General features: G+C 41.2%; 1 protein-coding gene across 1 annotated transcript in view; it reads left to right on the top strand.

The window, feature by feature from the left end:
• Window positions 1–21,805, top strand: part of Sema5a (semaphorin 5A) — a 453,217-nt gene that overhangs the window by 168,560 nt on the left and 262,852 nt on the right. The window contains exon 3 of the mRNA XM_052159481.1: window positions 10,091–10,288. Coding sequence (XP_052015441.1) covers window positions 10,165–10,288 — 124 coding nt within the window. The 5' untranslated portion in view covers window positions 10,091–10,164. The remainder of the gene's footprint in view (window positions 1–10,090; window positions 10,289–21,805) is intronic.

The raw sequence follows: 21,805 nt of genomic DNA, 5'->3' as shown, positions 1-21,805 counted from the left end.
ATATTTAGGTTTTTAAAAATTCTTTATATATTTTGTGTATTAGTCCATTATCTGTGTATAGTCTATAAAAATGCTTTCCCATTCTGTAGCTTGCCTCTTTTTCCAAACGATGAAGTCCTTTGCTGGGAGGAAGCTTCTCAGTTTCATGAGGCCCCATTTATTAACTGTTGATTTTAGTTCCTGTGCTAATGATGTTCTGTTCAGAAAGTCTGTGCCCATGAGTTCAGTGCCCATATCCCCTATGTTTACTTGCATCGGGTTCAGTGTATCTGGTCTTATGTTGAAGTATTTGACCCTCTGTAGTTGAATTAAGGGTGATAAGCTTATTCAGATCTTACATGCATCCAATCAGTTTGACCAGCATCATTTCTTGGTGATGCCCTCTTTTTTTCCACAGTGTATTTATGGCTTCTGAATCAAAAATCAGGTGCCATAGGTGTGTGAATTTATATCTTGGTCTTTGATTTGATTGTATTGATCAACATGCCTCTTTTTGTTTTAGGATAATGTTGTTTTATTACTATAGCTGAAAATTGCCTTTTCAAGGTCTCTAAAGAATTATGCTATAATTTTGAAGGGGATTGCATTAAATCTTAGATTTCTTTTGGTAGAATAGCAATTTATATTTGTTCTGCCAGTTAGTAAGCATGGGTGGTCTTTCCATCTTCTGATTTCTTAAATATCTTAAATTTTTATTAAGCTTGGTTAAAGTTACCCCAATGTATTTATGTTCTTGAAGCTATTGGGAAAGGTGTTTTACCCATGATTCCTCTCTCAGTCCATTTGTCATTTGTATATAGAAGGCTATGGATTTTTCTGAGGAAAGTTTGCATCCTGCTACATTCTTGAAAGTATTTATTAGTGGTAATAAGTTTCCTGGTAGAATTTTCAGGATCACTTATGTATACTATCATAGCATCTGCAAATAAATTTACTCTGAGGCTACCCTTCCAGTTTTATCTTCTTGGTCTCACTCTGTTGTCTTGTTCATCGAAATGGTTTAAGATTTCAAGCACTATATTGAGTAGGTGTGGAGAGAGTAGACATTGTAGTTAACCAGCTAACTGAACCCGCTGCAAGAATAATGAGGCAAAGCCTTGACCTCATTGACAGAGCAATGTCTTATTCCTGATTTTAGTAATTACTCTATTTTCTCTCCATTTAAGTTTATGGTGACATTGGGCTTCTAAACTCCCCATATTTTGTTGAGGTATATTTCTTCTATCTCTCCAGGACTTTTATCATGAATGGGTATTGGATTTTGTCAAAGGAATCTCTGCATCTAATGAGATAACCATGTGGTTTTTGTGTTCATTTTCTTTATAAGATGATTTACATTTATTGATTTATGTATGATGAAACATCCCTGTATCTCTGGGGTAAAGCCTACTTGATAATGATGGATGATCTCTTTTGATGTGATTTAAGATTTGCAAGTTTTTTATTGTGTATTTTTGCATCTATGATCATAAGGGAAAATGATCTGTAATTCTCTTTCTTTACTAGATCCTTTTGTGGTATAGATATCTGGGTAACTAGAGCCTCATTAAATGAACTTGGTAATATTCCTTCTACTTTTGTTTTGTTAAAAAATTTGAGGAGTATTGACATTAATTCTTCTTTGAAAGTCTGTTAAAATGCTGTGCTAAAACCATCTGGTCCTGGGCTTATATTAGTTAGGAAATCACTGCTTGTATTTCACTAGTAATTATGGTCTGTTTAAATTAATTGTTTGATCTTAAATTAGCTTTGACAGGTGGCATATCTCAAGAAAATATCCATTGTTTTAATATTTTTCAAATTTGGTGGCATATGGTTTTTAAAGCATGGCCTTATGATTTGCTGGGTTCCCTTGGCGTTCATTGCGATATACTACTAGCTTCATATTTAATTTTGCTAATTTGTTCTTCTCTCTCTTTTAGTTAATTTAACTAAGGATTTGTCAATCTTACTGGTTTTCTGAAAATCAACTCTTTGTTTTGTTTATCCCATGTATTGTTTTTATTTTTCTGTTTCAATTTTATATATTTAATGCCTGAGTTTGATTATTTCTTGCCATCTACTCCCTTTAGGTTTTATTTTTCCTTTTTCTAGATCTTTCAGGTGTGCTGTTATGTTACAAGTATGTGATCTCTCAACTTTCTTTATGGATGTACTTAGTACTGTAAACTTCTGTTTTGTTTTCATTTTTATTTAATTCTAGAAACATTTTACTTTCTTTCTTGCCCTACTTTTCATTCAGTAGTGAGTTGTTCCATGAGTTTGTAGGCTTTCTGTTGTCTCCTTTATTGTGGATATCCAACTGTAGTCCACAGTTGTCAGATAGATTGCAAGGTGTCATTTCAATTTTCTTGCATCTGTTGAAACTTGCTTTGTGTCTGAGCAAGTGGTCAGCTTTGGAGAAAGTTTGTTGAAGTGTGGAGAAGGTGTATTCTTTTACGTTTGGGCAAAATGCTTTGTAAATATCTGTTAGTTCCATTTGGCTTATAAGTCAGTTAGCTTCAGCATTTCTGTTTCCTTTTTATGTGGATGACTTGTCTTTTGGCATGATTAGGGAATTGAAGTCTCCTCAGTGTGTGAGGGTCTGTTTGTGTTTTAATCTGTAGTAGTGTTTCTTTTATGAACTTGGTGCACTAATGCATGATACATAGATGTTAAGAATTTCAATATCTTCTTGATGGGTTTTTCCTTTGGTAAGTATATAGTGTCCTTCCTTATCTCTACGGATTAGTTCTGTTTTGAAGTTTGTTTGTTCAGATATTAAAACAGCTACACTGGTTTAGTTGCTAGGTCAACTTATCTAGCGATTTATCAATAATAGCCTTTGTTGGTTCCTGTTATTTTTGTTACCACAATTTTCCCCCTTTTTTGATTATAGGTATGGGATTATTATTCATTATTGTTGTTCTTCCTTCCTTCCTTCCTTCCTTCCTTCCTTCCTTCCTTCCTTCCTTCCTTCCTTCCTCCCTCCCTCCCTCCCTCCCTTCCTTCCTTCCTTCCTTCCTTCTTTCCTTTCTTCCTTCCTTCCTTTCTCTTTCTTTCTTTCTTTCTTTCTTTCTTTCTTTCTTTCTTTCTTTCTTTCTTTCTTTCTTTCTTTCTTTCTTTCTTTCTTTCATATGGTTTATCTCTTCAGTGGATGTTTTCCTCTAGTGCCTTCTATAGGGCTGGGTATGCAGATAGAAACTACTTGAATTTGTTTTTGTCTTGGAATTTTCTTTCTATATTTATTGTGATTGTAAATGTGCTGGTTATAGTAGTTTGGGCTGGCATCTGTGGTCTCTTAGAGTTTGTAAAACTCCATATAGGCTCCATTGAGAAACTAGGCATTTTTTTGAATAAGCCAGCCTTCATATGTTACTTGGTCTTTTTCTATTGATGCCTTTAATATTCTTTCTTTGTTCTGTACGTTTGGTGTTTCGATTATTATCTGCCATGAAGATTTTTTTTTCTGGTTTAGTATATTTGGTGTATGTTTCTTCTTATACCTTGATAGGCATCTCCTTTAGTTTCAGGAACTTTTTTTTCAATGATCTGTTGACAATACTTTCTGTGTCTTTGTCCTGGGTTTCTTCTTCCTCTATTTCTTTATTTATAGATTTAGCCTTTGTATACTAACCTAGATTTCCTGGATGTTTTGTGCCTGGAATTTTTTAGCTTTAAATTTTATTTTGGGTGAGGTATCTATTTTTACTATCTTGTCTTAGATGCCTGAGATTCTGTCTTCTATCTCTTGTATTCTGTTGGAGCAGCTTGCTCTGAGACTCTTGTTTGAGATCCTAAGTTTTTCATTTCCAGATTCCCCTCAGTTTGGGTTTTCTTTATTGATTATATTTCCCTTTTCAGGTTTTCAACTGTTTCAGTAAGTTCCTTTCACTCTTCAGGTTTTCATAAGATTTCTTTAATGGATTTATTCATACCCTCTTTGAGGGTCTCTATCATATTCATAAAGGCTGTTTTAAGGTCCTTTTCTTGTGCTTTAGCTGTGTCGCTTTTCTTAGAGCCTACTGTAGTAGGTTTACTGGAACATGTTGTCCTGGCTATTGATTATGTTTTTATACTGGTGTCTAGTTTCTGGGTTTGAGATGATTGCATTTGTAGGTGCTTGTACCTGTTTTTTTCATTACTTGGTGGGTATTTTGTTTTTTAGCTTCTCTTGCCCTCTTTGATTATTAGGAATGTGTGGCACTTGTGTGTTACCTGGTAGGGAATGCTTCTGGGATTTTGTTTGGTGTGTCCATGGGGGATTCCAGGTAATAAAGTTTTTCTGTGTGTTGGGCGCTGATACCTAGGAATTGGAATGGCCTAGAAGGGGATCCACAGGAGGGAGGAAACCTGTGCTCCCATCTGCTTTGTTCTTTGGGAATGTGGGCAGAGGAAAAGGAGAGGCCACAGTATGCAGTCTGCTACAGATCTGGCGATGGGATTAGTGGAATAAGAATATGGAGAGACTAAGGGAGAAAGATCCTTAAATTACCTCCCTGTTTCATGGGCCTACTTCCTTCTCTGGTAGGCTTGGCTGGAGAGCTTCCAGGGAGTTCCTTTTGGAATTAGGGACTGAGACAAAGGAGTGAATGGGGAAAAAGGTTGAAGGAGAAGATCTGTGTGATCCCCTCGGGATGGGATCAGACTGGGAGGAGAGTCCAAAGCAGGTGTTCTGCTAAAAAAACAGAACAGAACAAAACAAAACAAAACAAAGAAAAACAACAACAAAAAATGTGGGTGTGACTAGTGGATTGGATTTGGAGGAGGGGAAGGGGAGAATTACAATTAGGCCACCCTCTTTCCTGGCCTGTGTGGCCTGAGGGTTCCCAGGGAATGTCTGCTGCAGATGGAGGCTGTGATAAAGGGGAAGAATGGGGAAGAGAAGGCTGGAGGAGATCTGATCTGTGTGATATGCTAAGGAATGAGACAGAGAGGGCAGGGGCGCAGCAAGTGGTCTGCTACAGAGCTGGCTGTATGCAACTGGGGAGGTGGAAATCTTCAGTTAAGCTACCTACTCTCTGGACTGTGTGGTGAGCAGGTTCCCAGGGAACACATCCTCAGTCATGTGTATTTTAAGATCCATCAAATGATGACATTTTATGATTTCACTCTCACAGCAGGAGGAAAATGGAAGATGATCTGTCTCTCAGTGGTGTTCTAGACTGTTCTTTAATGGGAAAAACGTACCTTTAATATTTTAACTCAAGAAAACTTAGCAGCTATGAACCTGTGTATATTACAGTGCTGTGTCTGAGGGATCTTCAGCTGTGGGACAGATATCGATTCCCAGCCCTACTTCCCTCTCCTCTTTTCCTCCTCCTCCTCTGGAAGCTTTCCTTACTGCCTTGGTTTCTTATCCCTTCACTCGCTTCTTGCTCTGCCTGAGCATTTCATCCAAAGAGAACTCCTAGAATCTTTTACATCATGGAGGTCCTTCACCTTTTGCCTGCTTTGGGACTCTCTGTCTTCCTGAGTCTCATGGGCACAATTGCTCACATCTGCTCTCTCACTGCTGCTGACCGGTGCACTGAGGCTTGCCCCCTCTGCACTGTGATGCTTGGCTCCTTCACATGTTTATACATGCACATAGAGGGTGTGTGTGTGTGTGTGTGTGTGTGTGTGTGTGCTTAACATTCAGTAAACAATAGTGAATGAGAAACACTCAGATCTAGGTACCTTTATCAACTCCATAGTTTAGCTGCTTCACATTTTTTAGTGCTTAAAGTTCTGATCATCAATTATTTAATTGTCAGAAATTATTTATTTAACTAAAAAAATTAGAAACTTTTACATTAGATAGACTACCAACTTGATATCTTCCTCTATTTCTAAGTCTTATAATCTATTATAATATCATATATTACATATAATTGTTATAAAATATAAGTCTTATATGTAATATATTATAATATAAAAATGTCCACTGTTTTGAAAGGATGAAACCTTTTCTCCCTTCATCAACTAATTTCTTTATTCTAGTAGCTTCTCATATCAAATGCTTCTGCCTCATCTCTCATATAACATTTCTCTAGTACTTCTTTATCCATGTATTTATTACCTTATTTGACAGTGTTTCATCACGCAGTCCACGCTGTCATTGACCTCATAATCCTTTGGCCAAACTTCCCAAGTGCTCTGATGCCAGGCAGGGACCACCTCACCATCCCCTCTTAAATCTTCAATCTCTTCTCCACACTTAACTTTCTCAGAAGACAGATTGTATTTAATTACCAGTGGGTTCCTCCTTTTTCCTCCCCTGTAAAATAATCTCAGAAACTGGGTGATTTCTCCAAGAAAATAAATTATTTTTGCTGGAGGCTAGAAGTCTGAAGTCAAGGGGCGGTGATGGATATGGTTCTCTCTGCTGCTTTATCCACTGTGGCGTACACACAACAAGGTGATATTAACAAGAGCATGAGGGAAGCGATCCCAGGAGGCAGCAGGGGCCTCTCCAGCAGGCCACTCTCAGTATAAGCAATCCCTCTTGTGAAAACAGCCTAATTACTCCTACATACCCCTATACAGCATACTGTTGCGTTGACCATGGCATAGCAGTATGTGTTTGATTACCAAATTTCTTTCTCAGTCCTAAAACATCCCAGCCTTTGAGTGTGAACTTGTTTTGTTACATTTTTCTCTGGTCATCTAACGTAAGAGGCTATACTTTGTTCCACTTCTCTGGTTCACAGGTTTTGGCTTTTTTTTATTTTATTTTTTTTTTTTTTTGTAGTTTATTTGTTTGTTTTCTTACTCTCTGGAACCGCTATAAGCTATCTGTTGATGGATTACCATTGGGCAAAATCCAGTGACCCTTACCATGTAATGTTGCCTCCTCCTTGTCTATCATTCATCCCGTTAATGAAGATTAACCTCATTTATCATTTAAACCTTTCTAGGTTTTATGTGCAATTCTGATTTTTGTCCTTGTCACCTGACCTGGACTTTATGGGATATTCTAAAGTATCCATCCAGCTTCTTAATCCTGGCATGTACACCACCAAATAATTATATTTTCATTCTACAAGGCTATCTGATGATAGTATATAAATGAATAACAGAAGCCATATCCTGATATCTATATGGCTTCCATAAGCTAGTTGATTAGAACAATAGACATTTTAAATATATTTTATATATTAGTTTTCAGGGATTTGGAAAGGGCTCAGCCGGGATATTTTCTCTGTGTGTGTGACACATGCTAGAGACTCTCAGTGTGTTCTAGGTTTAATCTCAGCAATGCTCGCTGACAAGCTGGGTTTTATGAGTTCTGGCCCTCAAACCAGCAACCTGGTCTCTCCTGAGGCAAGCACAGGGGACTGACTGCTGAACTGGCTCTCCGTTTCCCACGGATGTGTCTTGGACGGCAGGAAGTGGCCATCATGCTTAGGGCCTGGCTTGGTGATTACAATCTGTGACTTCTCTTGTGTGGCTTGCTTAGCAGGGTGCTACAGAAAGGCTCAGACTCACAGGGTAGAGGCCCCCTGTCCTGATGGGGCAGGGACAAGTTGGCACCTGTAGCCATTTTGACCAGCCATGCTTTTAGCTACTGTTTGCCTCTGCCTTTTGTTCATCACTGACAAAGTCTGAAACCATGGTTTCTTTTATATATATATATATATATATATATATATATATATATATATATATATATATATATATATATGTAATTTTTTTGGACAGTTGCTGTAAATTTAAATCCACTTATTCACCCTTCTGTTGTTCTGCCTACAATTGCCTGTCCAGACTGCTTCATGGTCCAACAGTTAAGATCTCACACCTTACCATATTTACTTGCCACACCATAAGCTATACTCTTTGTTCTTCCTCTGCTCTCTTTGCATTGCCTGGTTTCTGTACCAAGTCCAACCAAGCATTCCAGAGTGTGCTTGAGTCCTTCCACCTGCTTACCCACCCGCTCCACAGAGGTCGTCTCATCCTCTCCGCTCGATATAGACCAACCTTCCAGGAATCCCTTTCTCTTGAAATCCTCTTTATCATTCAATATTAAACTCACATCTGACCCCTCTGTGAGCCTATCCTTGGTCCCGCTAAGTGGCAGGGGTGCCCTTCCTTCAATCCCAAGGCATCCCTGCTTCTTTTAAAGTTAAGAGCTTGGGTTACAGGTATTTGTATAAGCCTGCCTTATTTTAAAGCATGTTTTGTTCATAGTCTTGAAAGTGTTGCTCTACTTACGTTCTGTTTGAAGCACACTTGGCCACAGGTTTTGCAGATATATAATCTATAAATTGATAATGTTGTTGGAATGATTGATAAGAATTGTGAGCCACAACATTCATCAGATTATTGGTAAAAAAATTACCTTATTAAATTAGCCTTATTAAATAGGGTTTTATGGGTGATAAAGAGTTACTATATGTCAACTCTGTTTGCATAAGCAGGCCAAGACAGACTTACCAGGAAAGCCCCATAGTGATTAATCACCATTACTTAAGAAGGGTGTGACCTATGAGGGCTTAAACTTGGATTGTCTCAGATTTAGTTCATTTACTCACACATACCCATAAACACCCTGTCTTAGTCAGGGCTTCTATTCCTGTCCATCATGACCAAGAAGCAATTTGGGGAGGAAATAGTGAAAGAGTTTATTCAGCTTATACTTCCACACTGCTGTTCATTACCAAAGGTGGTCAGGACAGGAACTCACACAGGGTAAGAACTTGGAGGCAGGAGCTGATGCTGAGGCAATGGAGGGATGCTGCTTACTGGCTTGCTTCCCTTTGTTTGCTCAGCTTGCTTTCTTATAGAACCCAAGAGGACCAGCCCAGGGATGGCACCACCCACAATGGGCTCTCCTAGCCCTGGTCCCTAATTGAGGAAATGCCTTATAGCTGGATCTCATGGAGGCGTTTCCTCAGGAGAGGATCCTTTCTCTGTGCTAACTCTAGCTTGTGTCAAGTTGACACACAAAACCAGCCAGTACATCCCCATACACCCCCCCCACACACACACACACAAACACACACACACCTAATAAACCCATAACAAACCCATACACAAAAAATCTATACTATCCACATACACACTTGTGGGTCTCTCTACTCTTGCAGACTGTCAGCTGATGCAATCCACATGGGCAGTGGGAGCAGAGACAGTAAGGTGGGGGTTCTAAAGCCTTGAGTGAGTTCTGTGAATGACCACACCTGTTGAGCAGTCAGTTCAGCTTTCCTTAGGGGGAGTCAAGGTTTTTAAAGTTTTGGGGGATTGAAGACAGGGACATCCAGCATGAACAAAGGCCATTGGCTCTGGCCTTAGGCTCCTTGGGATGCCTCATTAGAATGCAGAAGCATTTCAGGAATCTCAGGTGCTAGCTGAACTGGTACTTACCAGGAGAAAGAAAATTGATCCTGTACTCTGATTGAGGCTACCTGACATTCCTCAGGTAGAGGCCTATGTGTGGGGGTTAGAATTCCCTAGACAAGGTCAGCAAAGGAGAAACCCTGTCAATGAAGGGAGTCTCCCAAATTGCACTGAGCCCAGAGGCTATCTGGTCCTAGTGGACTGCAACTTTAATTAGGAGAGTTTCCACACCTACACGTACACCCACAACCGTTCCCTCCCACACATATACATACCAATGCACACACATCTACAACATACACACACAATGCATACTATATACATACACATACTTACCCACCATGCACACACACACACACATACACACATATGTACACATCTACACACAGCAGCACAAACACACACAATACATCTATACTGTAATACACTCACCCATATACTTCTACACCCTTATACACACACAGCCTTATATGTATACACATACCTACACATCATGCAAACCCTTACCCCTCCCACAGACAGACAGTCACACAGACAGATAAACACACACACACAGACACACACACACACACACACACACACACACAGAGAGAGAGAGAGAGAGAGAGAGAGAGAGAGAGAGAGCTCTGAAGCATCAGCTAGTTTCAAGGTCAGCCGTTTGTTTTTTCCAGCATCATTTCTTCACATATAACAAACTTAAAAGTTAGTAGTAGGACTTTTCCAAAACACTATCTACCAGGAAACAAAACCTGAACTCATATTTATAGGATCATTCTCTTGGATGTTGTAGGTACCTCTCACACATGAGGAGAAGGTGAGCTTCGTAGAAGACACGTTCCCAGAGTCAGAGACCCCTTGCCCACCATGAAGGGAGCCTGCATCTTTGCATGGCTCTTCTCAAGCCTGGGAGTGTGGAGACTTGCTCGGCCGGAGACCCAGGACCCTGCAAAGTGCCAGAGAGCTGAACACCCCGTCGTCTCCTACCAAGGTAAGGAGTAGGTTACAAGACCATAGCTTAAATTCAAATCCCATGTTTAATGCAACATCCCACAGATATCGCTCTTTCTCTGTGCCTTCACCTGGGTAATTGTTTTGAATGAAAAAGGAATGTAAGAATTTCATGTCTAGAAGGGGTGCTTCCTCATGGAGGATCCCAGACTGGATTCCTGTCTTTACTTAGGTGCTGTAGGCCTCCCAGCCTTTCATATCAGTGTCTGAAACTCTGACATCAGAACTACAACAAGCATTAATAAGACAGGGAAGAAATAAATTCTTCTTTGGCATTTCCTGGTGAAGCCGGGGACTTGTCTGGAAGAGCCCCTTTGTCCTTATCCAGTGTCCTAATGGACTGGAGTCCATTATGTGTGAAGTGTGTTTTCAGTCAGTGCTGTAGCATTAGAGAGTTGATTGCACATTCTCTCTTATATTTTCTCTCAGAAGTTATGCAAGGTCTTCATGGCCTGGACACTTGATCCATTCGCAGTGGGAAAACAACTAAACAAAAGCTATGCCTCTCCACTCAGCATGCCGCTCCTATCAGCCCAAATCAGACACTGCATTTTACTAACTCCTTCCAACAATTTTTCATTAGTTTTGAAACTTTGTATCACAGATTTCATACATAGATGTGAAGTAGAAATAATAATATAAGCCCCACAATTATAAATTTACATTCTATTTTTTTTTCATTTAAAACCCTATCCATGATTTGCTCCACACCTGTCAATTATTTTGATGCAAATTCAGGATATCATATAATTCAATCTGTAGCTATTAATGAACGGAACTTTATGATATTATTATTGTACCAGACATGTAAAAGCTCCCAAATGACAAATTTCCTAAAACTAGGAAGTGCATGGTCTCACAAGGCCATGGATTCTGTTGGGTCAAACAAGGATCTACCTGAAATGCAAAAGGAAGAGTTTTCTTAGGTAGTTCTTGTAGTAAATGTTTTTACTACATTTTTTCATTTCCCATGAAAAAGCATTTACTTTTAAAGAAGTGGAATTCCTTACCCAGTTTGCTTCTGCTCATGCTGATTGTTTTAGAGTTTTCCTGTATGCCCCCAGTCCCTGTAATTCTGAAGTGACATGAGCCCTGATGGGAGTCACACTGACATCTTTCTCATGTCCCAGTGCCTGCCAACTCTTCCTGTGAGACAGAGTGTGTCCTGCGGGCGGCGGGCAGCTACCCTAACCACTGGCTAAAGGAAGCACGCTAGAACTGTTCCGGTTTTAGCATCTTTTCTTCATCTAACAGTTAGAAACTTCTATATAAAGCAGCTGTCCTGCGCCTGTCCTTTGAACACCCCTGCAGCACATCTGGAGCAGGAAAGGCATAGCCCTGGCTTGCCTACACCACAGCCTTTGTTGTGTTTTCTTTTTACTCTGGTAACTAGGTTCCCTGAGTCCTAGCTGCTCCTCCATTTGCTGTTACAGGAGATGTGAGAAGCTATGTTTCCTGTTGTTTTTCTTACTCTATTGATCAGCTTCATATCAGCATGTGACTTTTCATATAATTAATAGATTTTAATTACTTGATATGTTTTTTTTTTTTTTTTGCCCTGGGGATGTGAGTTTGATGCCCTTTCAGCCAAGGAGCATCATGAGGTTGGATCTGAGCTCCATCAGATATCTGTCAGTCTCTTGGATCAAAGATACTCCTATTCTCTGATCTCCTTCGTCACACAGGCCTGGGAATTGTCCTTCCCCCCTCCTTGAAGCACTAGGATTCAAGGCTCTTTAGAACAGCATTAAGGAAAACATGTATAAAGATAAATGAACTCCTAATGAGTCCAGGCCGTCTTTAGGCTCGAGGAGTATGAACTTCTGACACCTTACCCTCTATTTCTTTTTCCTATGGATGGAGTCTTTGTGCCTCTGCAGGGCAACACTCATTTCATTTCTTTTATACAGTGAGTGCCCACCACTCCATCACTACAGTGAGTGCCCACCACTCCATCATTACAGTGAGTGCCCACCACTCCATCACTACAGTGAGTGCCCACCACTCCATCACTACAGTGAGTGCCCACCACTCCATCATTACAGTGAGTGCCCATCACTCCATCATTACAGTGAGTGCCCACCACTCCATCACTACAGTGAGTGCCCACCACTGCATCACTACAGTGAGTGCCCACCACTCCATCACTACAGTGAGTGCCCACCACTCCATCGTTACAGTGAGTGCCCACCACTCCATCACTACAGTGAGTGCCCACCACTGCATCACTACAGTGAGTGCCCACCACTCCATCGTTACAGTGTGCCCACCACTCCATCATTACAGTGAGTGCCCACCACTCCATCATTACAGTGAGTGCCCACCACTCCATCATTACAGTGAGTGCCCACCACTCCATCATTACAGTGAGTGTCCACCACTGAATCACTACAGTGAGTGCCCACCACTCCATCACTACAGTGAGTGCCCACCACTCCATCATTACAGTGAGTGCCCACCATTCCATCATTACAGTGAGTGTCCACCACTGAATCACTACAGTGAGTGCCCACCACTCCATCATTACAGTGAGTGTCCACCACTGAATCACTACAGTGAGTGTCCACCACTCCATCACTACAGTGAGTGTCCACCACTCCATCATTACAGTGAGTGCCCACCACTCCATCATTACAGTGAGTGCCCACCACTCCATCATTACAGTGAGTGCCCACCACTCCATCATTACAGTGAGTGTCCACCACTGAATCACTACAGTGAGTGCCCACCACTCCATCGTTACAGTGAGTGTCCACCACTGCATCATTACAGTGAGTGCCCACCACTCCATCATTACAGTGAGTGCCCAGCACTCCATCATTACAGTGAGTGCCCACCACTCCATCACTACAGTGAGTGCCCACCACTCCATCACTACAGTGAGTGCCCACCACTCCATCATTACAGTGAGTGCTCAGCACTCCATTGTTACAGTGAGTGCCCACCACTGCATCATTACAGTGAGTGCCCACCACTCCATCATTACAGTGAGTGCCCACCACTGCATCACTACAGTGAGTGCCCACCACTGCATCATTACAGTGAGTGCCCACCACTCCATCACTACAGTGAGTGCCCACCACAGTAAAATGTTACAGCATTTGCTTTACCACTCAGTCATTTCCAGGGTAGCATCTCTGCACATCCTATTTCCTAGTAGTCATTTGAGCACTTTAAGAGTTTTTCTCCTTTTCTTCGGTTTTAGGTGTATGTACTTCAATGAGGAATTAAATACAAATGACCACTTTAAAGTCTTGGAAAGCTGTCTTGTTCTGTATAGTTTCATCAACAACCCTTAACTCAGTTTATTCTGGTCCTTAGATTTTGCTTTTGCTTTTCAGAGATTCAAAGTAAAATCAGTGGAAAGAGTGATGTTCATAGAAATCTATCTTTTCTATCTGTTCTCTGTACTTTGTTCCCCTCTGCATTTACATAAAGGTTTACATATACTTTATGGGTTTTATTCTTTCATACCTCAAAGATGCACACATCCTTACACACACAAACATAATCAAAGGTGCTAATCTTTCGTAAAAGGTACGCACAACTTAGCGCTCTATAGTAAACCCCATTTACACCAGCATTCTTCTGGTGAAGCAGCTCTCTGCTGTGATCTGTTCCATTCCTGTCAAAAACTCATCACTGGAAGATGCACTGGAAAAGATTTCAAGGCCTGGGAATTCTAGGTTAAAGGGTGAAAGTTCCTGGGTGGTTTGGCTGCACTTTTCAGATCAAAGTGTCTGATGAAGGTAGCATTGTCTGAGGATCTGTTCTCAGCAGCCTTGCCTGCAAAGTATTCTGCTGGGGTTCAGGATCTGAGTCCACCTCACAGTTCACAAATGGCATCTCAGAGAATTGCAAATTATCTTTTCTCCCAGTGCTAGGTGAGCATTCCACCACTGAGTTCTTTCCCCATCTCTTAAGTTGCCTATTTTTAGTTTTGGGAGAACATGTAATAAACAAATAATGTTCGCCTGTTAGCAACAACATCTACACTAGTGCTAAGACTTGAATCCATAGAGGCCAAGTTCCCGTCTCTGAGAACCAACAGCTCCTTACAGTACATTCTCTTAGGTGTCTTTGATATGTGCACGGAACCCAGGAGAGGACCATGGGAGTAAGGTAGCTACAACCTCAGTACCATTTATGGAAGGTTTCCAGGAACCACTCATGGCAGAGCCGAGTCTCAAATAACTGCCAGAAGTTTATGAACTCCATGAAGTGACAGACATTCTAGAGAAAGGAAAGGAGCAGCAGTAAAGAAGTGCTGAAATGGGGAAATGTGTGTCCTGGGTCCTGGAAAATGCATAGTACAGAGTGAGTCAGAGCATCCGTATCTAGGTAAAGGGGAAGAGGTGAAGTGGGTCAGGCTATCCTAGGGAGAGCTTAGATATGCATGGTGAGGTGATATCTGAAGATCAACCTCCACGGGAAGGAAGGGAATGTTGTTGCCACCATTCCTATTATGGGGCTGCTGCTGTGATCAGGGGCAGTAAGGAGAAACTGAGGTCTGATTGGTAACAAATACAAGAAAGCAGAAGTGGGGTGATCTAGAAATTGAGGAGACCTATGGCTGATGATATAATGGATGGAGGACCTAAGAGATGAGTAAGCTTTGTTGGTATCTAGGATCTTGGATCCTCACCCCAAATATGATCAACAAGAGAGGCAGATGTGACGGATATAATACCTGTGAACTGATCTGTCTGAGCCCCAGAAGGAAGAATCTAGCTGAGAGCAACTCCAGACCTCAGTGAGGGATTCTTTAAAGACAGAGTTGGCCATGAATGTCAGATAATTCACTGTTCAAGTTTAGTATGGGCCAGAACCCAGAGGAGTCATCTTTCCTGGGTTACCTGGGCCCTTTCTTTTAGCATTGAAAGTTTTTCATTTGAAAATCTGGCCAGTTGATGCCCAGTCCAGCAGGACTCTTAATACTGGTATACCTGAGCATTGCTTTCCCAGGGCTGGTGCAAAACTACCACCAACTAGGTAATTTCTTGATGTCTTCTCTTACAATGTGCTAGGCAGCAGTCTCCTATGATGATGTGAATGAGGCTGTGCTCTCTCTGATGACTCTAGAGAAGACTTGTTTCTTGTGGTCAGCAGCAGACTGTGGACTTCCTGTTGCACCAACCAGTCTCCCAGGCATTGGCTATAAGCACTCTACAATTTCCCTTTGTATCTTTCTGTTTTCTTTTGTTGTACTATGCCACTTTGGATTAGGGCTAACCCAAATCAAGTATCACCGGGTCTGAAACAGTTCATCTGAAAAAGCAATTTTCAAGCTGTGACACATCCACAGGTGCCTTTGTTTAGATTTGAGAGGATGTTTTTATGTAGACCCAGCACAGACCATATCATGTTGCTTTAACAAGGACTGTGTAGGGGGAGAAAGTAAAACACATTTCATGTAAAGATAAATGTGTGGATTGAAGGAGACAAAAATGGTAGTTGTGCAGGGGCAGGAAGACAGGAAGTGGCTTTGAAAAGAGCATTGTTGAATAAGCTTTAGTGAAGATGGGAAGAAGCCAGGTGAAGGAAGAGGCTAAAGAAAGAAAAGAGAGGGGGAGAGAGGCAGTGTGGCCCCTGTGATGTAGGAGTGGGGGACGTCCTGAGAACAGGTGAGAGGGTTAGCTGGTAGGAAGCAGATTCCACCTCCAGTGAGCTAGACTGAAGTGGGGGGCAGGCACCCAGGATGCAGGACAGCGAGTGGGCTGGGGTGGAGTGGGAGGTCCTGAGGATTAGACAGGTGATGCCCAAGAGACTGGGGGCTCTCGGAAGGAAGTGGAACTCTGAAGAAAGATAAAACTGTAGATAAAACATACAAAAGCTTCCCTGTGGATGTCAGGAGGCCGGAAGAGCAGCTCATGATGGAGCAGGTCTTCACTTTATCACAAGAGCACTTGTTTTTTTGTAACGTAGAACCAACTGTGTTTGAATGTTTGAGAAATTGTCCCAAAATGCTCACAAGGGTGAATTGCATAGTCTCATTTAAAATCTTGATATCCACATGCTTTTAAACTTCATGCTTTAGTGTTACGCTTTGGCAACATTCTGTATAAAAGGTTGTGAGTGAAGTGAATCTTAGGCCAAAGCAACAACACCTAATGTCACTTAGCACGTTTTGTCAGTGTCTTGATTGGGCCTACCTGGCTGGACTGAAGGTCCTGGCAGTCTTGCTCCCTGCGCCAGTGAAGTACCCACCACTGCACACTTCTCCCTTCTCACCAAGCTTTGTTCCACATGCTCCGGTAGGCAACAGCCTTGGCTGCACGCTCTGGAAGATTTACCTTGGAATGTGCAGTGGCAACTAGGTTACCCTGACCCATTGCCAGCCCTCCCTTCCCACCGATGGGCCTGTCCTTTCCCTAAACGTCTGTTCCAATAAATGGGAAAATAGAGTGGCCCTTTACGAAGTGTATTTCTTAGCATGCTCACTGAGTCCCATAACCATCACTGGAATTAGCCTTAAATGTTTCAAGTCTACTTGAGGCAATTGTACCTTATTCTGTTTCTGTTTGTTTATTGATTAAAGTTTACCCAGCATGTAGGCTATGTAGAAAGTGTGTTCCTCTGATTGAAACGGACTTACAGCAAGTGCTTTACCATTATGCAGAAAGAAAGAGCCCTGATGAGTGAATCAGTCCATGCTCTGCAAAGCCTTAGATTTCAAAATCATGACCGACTTGGAGCAATTCATTAGGGTCTTTGTTGGAAGCATTTAGTATTAATGCCTAAGATTGCTTCTGTCTACAGAACCAGGCAGGGCTCTATTGATTTCTACTCTCAAGGCCCAGCGATCTTTATTTTTAACTCTTTGGTGATCTTGTAGAAGGTACTACTACTTACAAGCTTATTGATTGACCCAAGAATTATTTCAGAATTTATGGAAAAGCTTATGGATGTTCAATAGAGGATTAGTAATGCCTTGCCTCAAGAGATTGGGAAGGACAGTAAGGGGAATTGTCTTTTCCAGCCATGGTGATTACAAGGCTGGGTGTGGTCCATTATCTGCACATGGGACCATAAGTGGTCAAATAATTTTGATCTTGAACTTGTATTCCTGTACCACAGGATGGGTAAAGGTTTTTCATGGATCCTATATTTTCCTTTTAAATCATGTAATTATTTCACCATATTCATGCATATGCTATAAGCATTGCTTTATCAGATGAGAAACGCACTGAGCATGGTTTTAATGTGCTGGCCCTTTGTGCTTGGTGATGGGGAAGACCAGACCCTCCTCACCTGAGAGCTACGTTCTACTTCTCACTGGGATGCTGAGGTCCTGTTCTTGTTGTCCCTGTTAGCTGCCATGTCTGTCCACTTTTCCACCCCTCCCACTCTTCCCTTGACATCCCCACAGACTATGTGTGTGCCTGCTGGTACTGGCTGCTCTCCATCTATCTCTTACTGTTATGGCTTGAGAAAATACAAACTAGTTAGCATCAGCCATCCCCAACGGTAGAGCAAAATTTACACTGTTAGCAAACAGGAGACCAATGGGAGAAGAACACTGTTTTGTGCTGGACTTCATGCCTGTTCCCCAGCTCCATGTGTGTCTTAGAAGTCTATGTATGTTTCTCAGCTCTGTGTATGAGCTCTGCTTCCTTCTTTCTCCCCAGACTCCATATAAGTGTGTGCTTCCCCAGTTCCATTCACCTCCCCGGGTTCCCCAGATGTCCTTCCATGGTGAATGCACATCACTTAGTTTCATCAGTATTCCCAGGTCCATGTTTTTCTCCTGACTGCATATGCATCCCCTAGTTCTGCGCACAGTTTCTGGCTCCATGTGTGTCTCCGGATATATGCATGTCCCATAATTTCATATTTGTCCCACAGGGTCATATATGTTCCCCCCTGTATTCCATGTGTGTCCCCTGGATCTGCGTTTTCATGAGTCCATGCTCTCTAGCGTCCATGGTTTCATGTTTGTTTTCTGTCTTCTCAGCTCCACATTTTCTTGACTCTGTTTTTATGGCCTATTGAATATCCCATGGTTCTGTGCATGTCATACAACTCCCAGTAACACTTTTGCCTTTTGCCCCTTCTGGTATTTGGGTTGCTCGAGTCTTTAATATGTATATATATATATATATATATATATATATATATATATATATATATATATATATATATCTTATTATCCCTCCCACAACTTCTCCAAGATCTTCCCTACCCACCCAACTGCGTGTTCTTTGTCTCTTTCAAAAACAAAAGTAAGAATAAAAACAAATAACAACAGCAGCAGCAGTAACAACAACAAGAAAAATACTAAAACAAAACATGACTGGAATCTTCCCTTTATCATCTGGAGTCAAGTCTTGCTAGCTTTAGCCTTCCTTATAGAATGTAGCCATTGTTTTTGCAGGAGAGGGGCTGACACCGGTGATTTAGAGAATCTCTGCAATGTTATACAATTTTCATACCCCTAAAAATTGATAGGCCAGTGGTGATGTTTCTTACGGGATTCATCTCTGTACTGTCTCATGCTCTACCAGAATGGCCCTGACAAGTGTGTGTCTGGGCATATGATGGTGAACTCTTCTCTAGGCGGAGGAGTTAGGAATTTTATTAAGTTATAATGTATCACAGTAATTAATATTAATGCTTCTTATATTTGTATATATTTGGAAATAATGAAGTATGCTTTTATTCCTCAAAGCTCAGTGTTTGAGGCAGGAGAATTGAAGGTTTAATATCCTCTTGTACTGCATTGCAAAACTCCAGGTCACCAAATATATAACATAGCAGTTTCATATGAAGTGAATTACAGTATAACAAGAATCTTCTTAGAGCTGACAGTGGTCCTAAATGAAACTTTCTTTTCCTCTGTAGAAATTTAGGTTTTCATAAACCATGTTTGTGTTCTGATGTCAGTCCAGGACATAAGTGTTTTCTTACAGTGGGTCACAATCACTAAGGAACTTTAAGGAGCTCTTCCTTCTAGGAATAACTTGTCCTTTGTGGCCGTGTAGTACTCAAAGCCTCATGTGATAAGGTGTCAAACTCACAAAATCAAGATGTGCAAAGCATTTTGCAAATGAAGCCACTAAGGTATAACTGTAGTGCCCACTGCTTAGGCTATAGCTGTTTGGAAAGCACTTCTGATTTCAGAATATGTTACCAATGTTCGGTCTGTAAAAATGGAGTGACAGAAAGCATCTATCTCCTCAGCCTCAGCAAGAGTCAGACCATGAAGGCATGGAGGCATCGGATCAAAGTTCTGTTTGTTCTTCCTGTAGTATTGAAAATGTTGCTAATTTTCATGCTACTTCACCTTTTATAGCCCCTGTATCTATATTTGGTCTTCAGACACATTTTGAAGGATATTTGGTCATTTCCTCTCACTAGGAAAAATGTAAGATTATTTTATGGCTTCCAATAGAGAAGTCCATCACACTTATACCAGCATGGCAATTTTATAATGCTATTATCAGGATTCTGATTTAAAACAACTTCTTTGACCTGGACACATCATTGCATTTTATCTTTAAGCATATTATGGTCTTTCTAAGCATTAAGTGCTCAGGTTTTTTTTTTTTTTTTCTTATACTAAGAATTAAAAACAGCCTTTCCATTCTGTGTGAGGGAAGAAGCAGGGATAAATGCAGAGTGTTTTAATTAGGTAGTACTTTCTTGGATCCTGTCATTTTTCTTCTCATAACAGCTGAACAAAAGCAGCAGGCATGATTAAGTTGAGAGGCAAAGCTTCACTGTGCATATGAGAGGGCTGACATGTCTGTTACCACAGGGACAAGGAAAGGACTAGCTACTCGCTAAATATTACTGATAGGTTTTCTAATGCCATCGATACTTTTATTTTCTTTAGTCTCTCTCCATGTGGAATGAAGGTGAACCATGAGGGAGACTCTTATGTTTTGGAAACATTAAGCATCTCTTTTCTAATGTCAGATCCTTCTTCTGGGCCAGGAATCGGTCCACTCATAAACAAAGCAATTCTTACCTTACGATGACATTCATAACGGCACTGTGTGCTCAGGAGCCAAAAGGATGGTTCCTCCTATCTCAGGCTTAACCACGATTTGTGTGATATTTGACCGTTCCCACCTTGGAAGTACATCTGGACAGCATGTTAGATAGACTGCAAAGCCTATTAAGTAAAATCGATGAAGCAAGACCCTGATGCCCAGAGTGGCCTGGCCGACTGCTCCTGGTGGCCATCAGACAGTGATTAACGATTATCGTTCTTGTTGGTAGTTTTGATTTTTGTTCCACTCAATGCTCTGGTTTTAGCAGAGGGAGCATTTAAGCTTCTGCTTGTTTGAAGATAAAAGGAGAGGTTCATCTCATTAATAATTCAATCAATATTTAGTGAGTTTATGTTATGTGCTGGAAATTGTTTTAGCCACTGGGGTTACCCCAGTCAGCAAAGAAGAGATAAATCCTGGTCCACCCTGACTTTCTGCTCTATTAGGGAGACAGCCAATATTAGGCTGATATTAAGTGGGCTCTCTTGTGGAACTGAGACAGAATGCAAAGTAGTGATGTCTTTAAAGGGAGTGGACTGAGGCTGTCGCCATGGTAACTAGGTGTATCAGATGGCCTCCCTTTGCCTCTCAGCCCCCATTTGATCTTTTCTTCTGTTTATTCTTTAAAACCAGCAGGAAGTTATTGCACATATTTGTATACTGTGTGAAATATAAAAATACAAATAGTGTGTGATTGACAGTTTCCTTAAACATTTACCATTTGTTTATGTTATAGACCTCGGGGCAGATTTCTCTTCATTTCTTCTTTCTACAATACAGGGCACATTGTTTGTCACCTCTTTTTGTTCTGCTCTGGATGCTGGTCAGGGTGTTAGCCACAGGGCTCAGGCCCCGTACCGTCAGGATTCCCGTTAAGAGTTGCCAGTGGTGTAGGGCATCAGCAGCAGCAGAGATGGCGAGAAGGGCACAGCCTGTGCGCTTCCAGCTGCAGACTGACCCCAGACTCTATAGTTGACATCCGAAGCAGCTTATAGAAAACGCTAGTAGAGATAGGCTTATACATTCCAGGTCTATTGGAATCATTAATTACTTTGATTTTTATTTTAGAGAGATTGATGCTGTGTGGATGATTTTGGGTCATGTAATAATGTAATTAATTTTTGATACTTAAAAGGATCACTTGGTTTGCCATGCTAAAGAAGGCTTGGACCAATCTCATTAGAGTTTATGTAAAACTCAACTACAGAGTGTAATGTGAAAATCACTTTTGCACTGAAGCACCATGGTTCTAAATAACCAAGAGGTCAGAAAAATCTCAGGGGGAATCTGAATTATTCCCTTCTGAATAGCGATAGCAGCATTATTTATCCCAATCTGTGGTCTGCAACACCAGCACTTGTTGCTTGTATCAGTGGTTTTAGGTGTGTGTAAGGAGATGTTTTAAAAGATTATGTAATCTGAAGAAACTTAAAACAGCGAATTAAAGAGGGGCTGGAGAACTGATGCAGTGAGCAAAGTACTTATCGTACTTACATGAAGAC

Source organism: Apodemus sylvaticus, chromosome 16 (genome assembly GCF_947179515.1).
Source record: "Apodemus sylvaticus chromosome 16, mApoSyl1.1, whole genome shotgun sequence".
Lineage (NCBI taxonomy): Eukaryota > Metazoa > Chordata > Mammalia > Rodentia > Muridae > Apodemus > Apodemus sylvaticus.
Note: the sequence above shows the minus strand (reverse complement) of the source record. Positions and strands in the feature narration are given on the sequence as shown.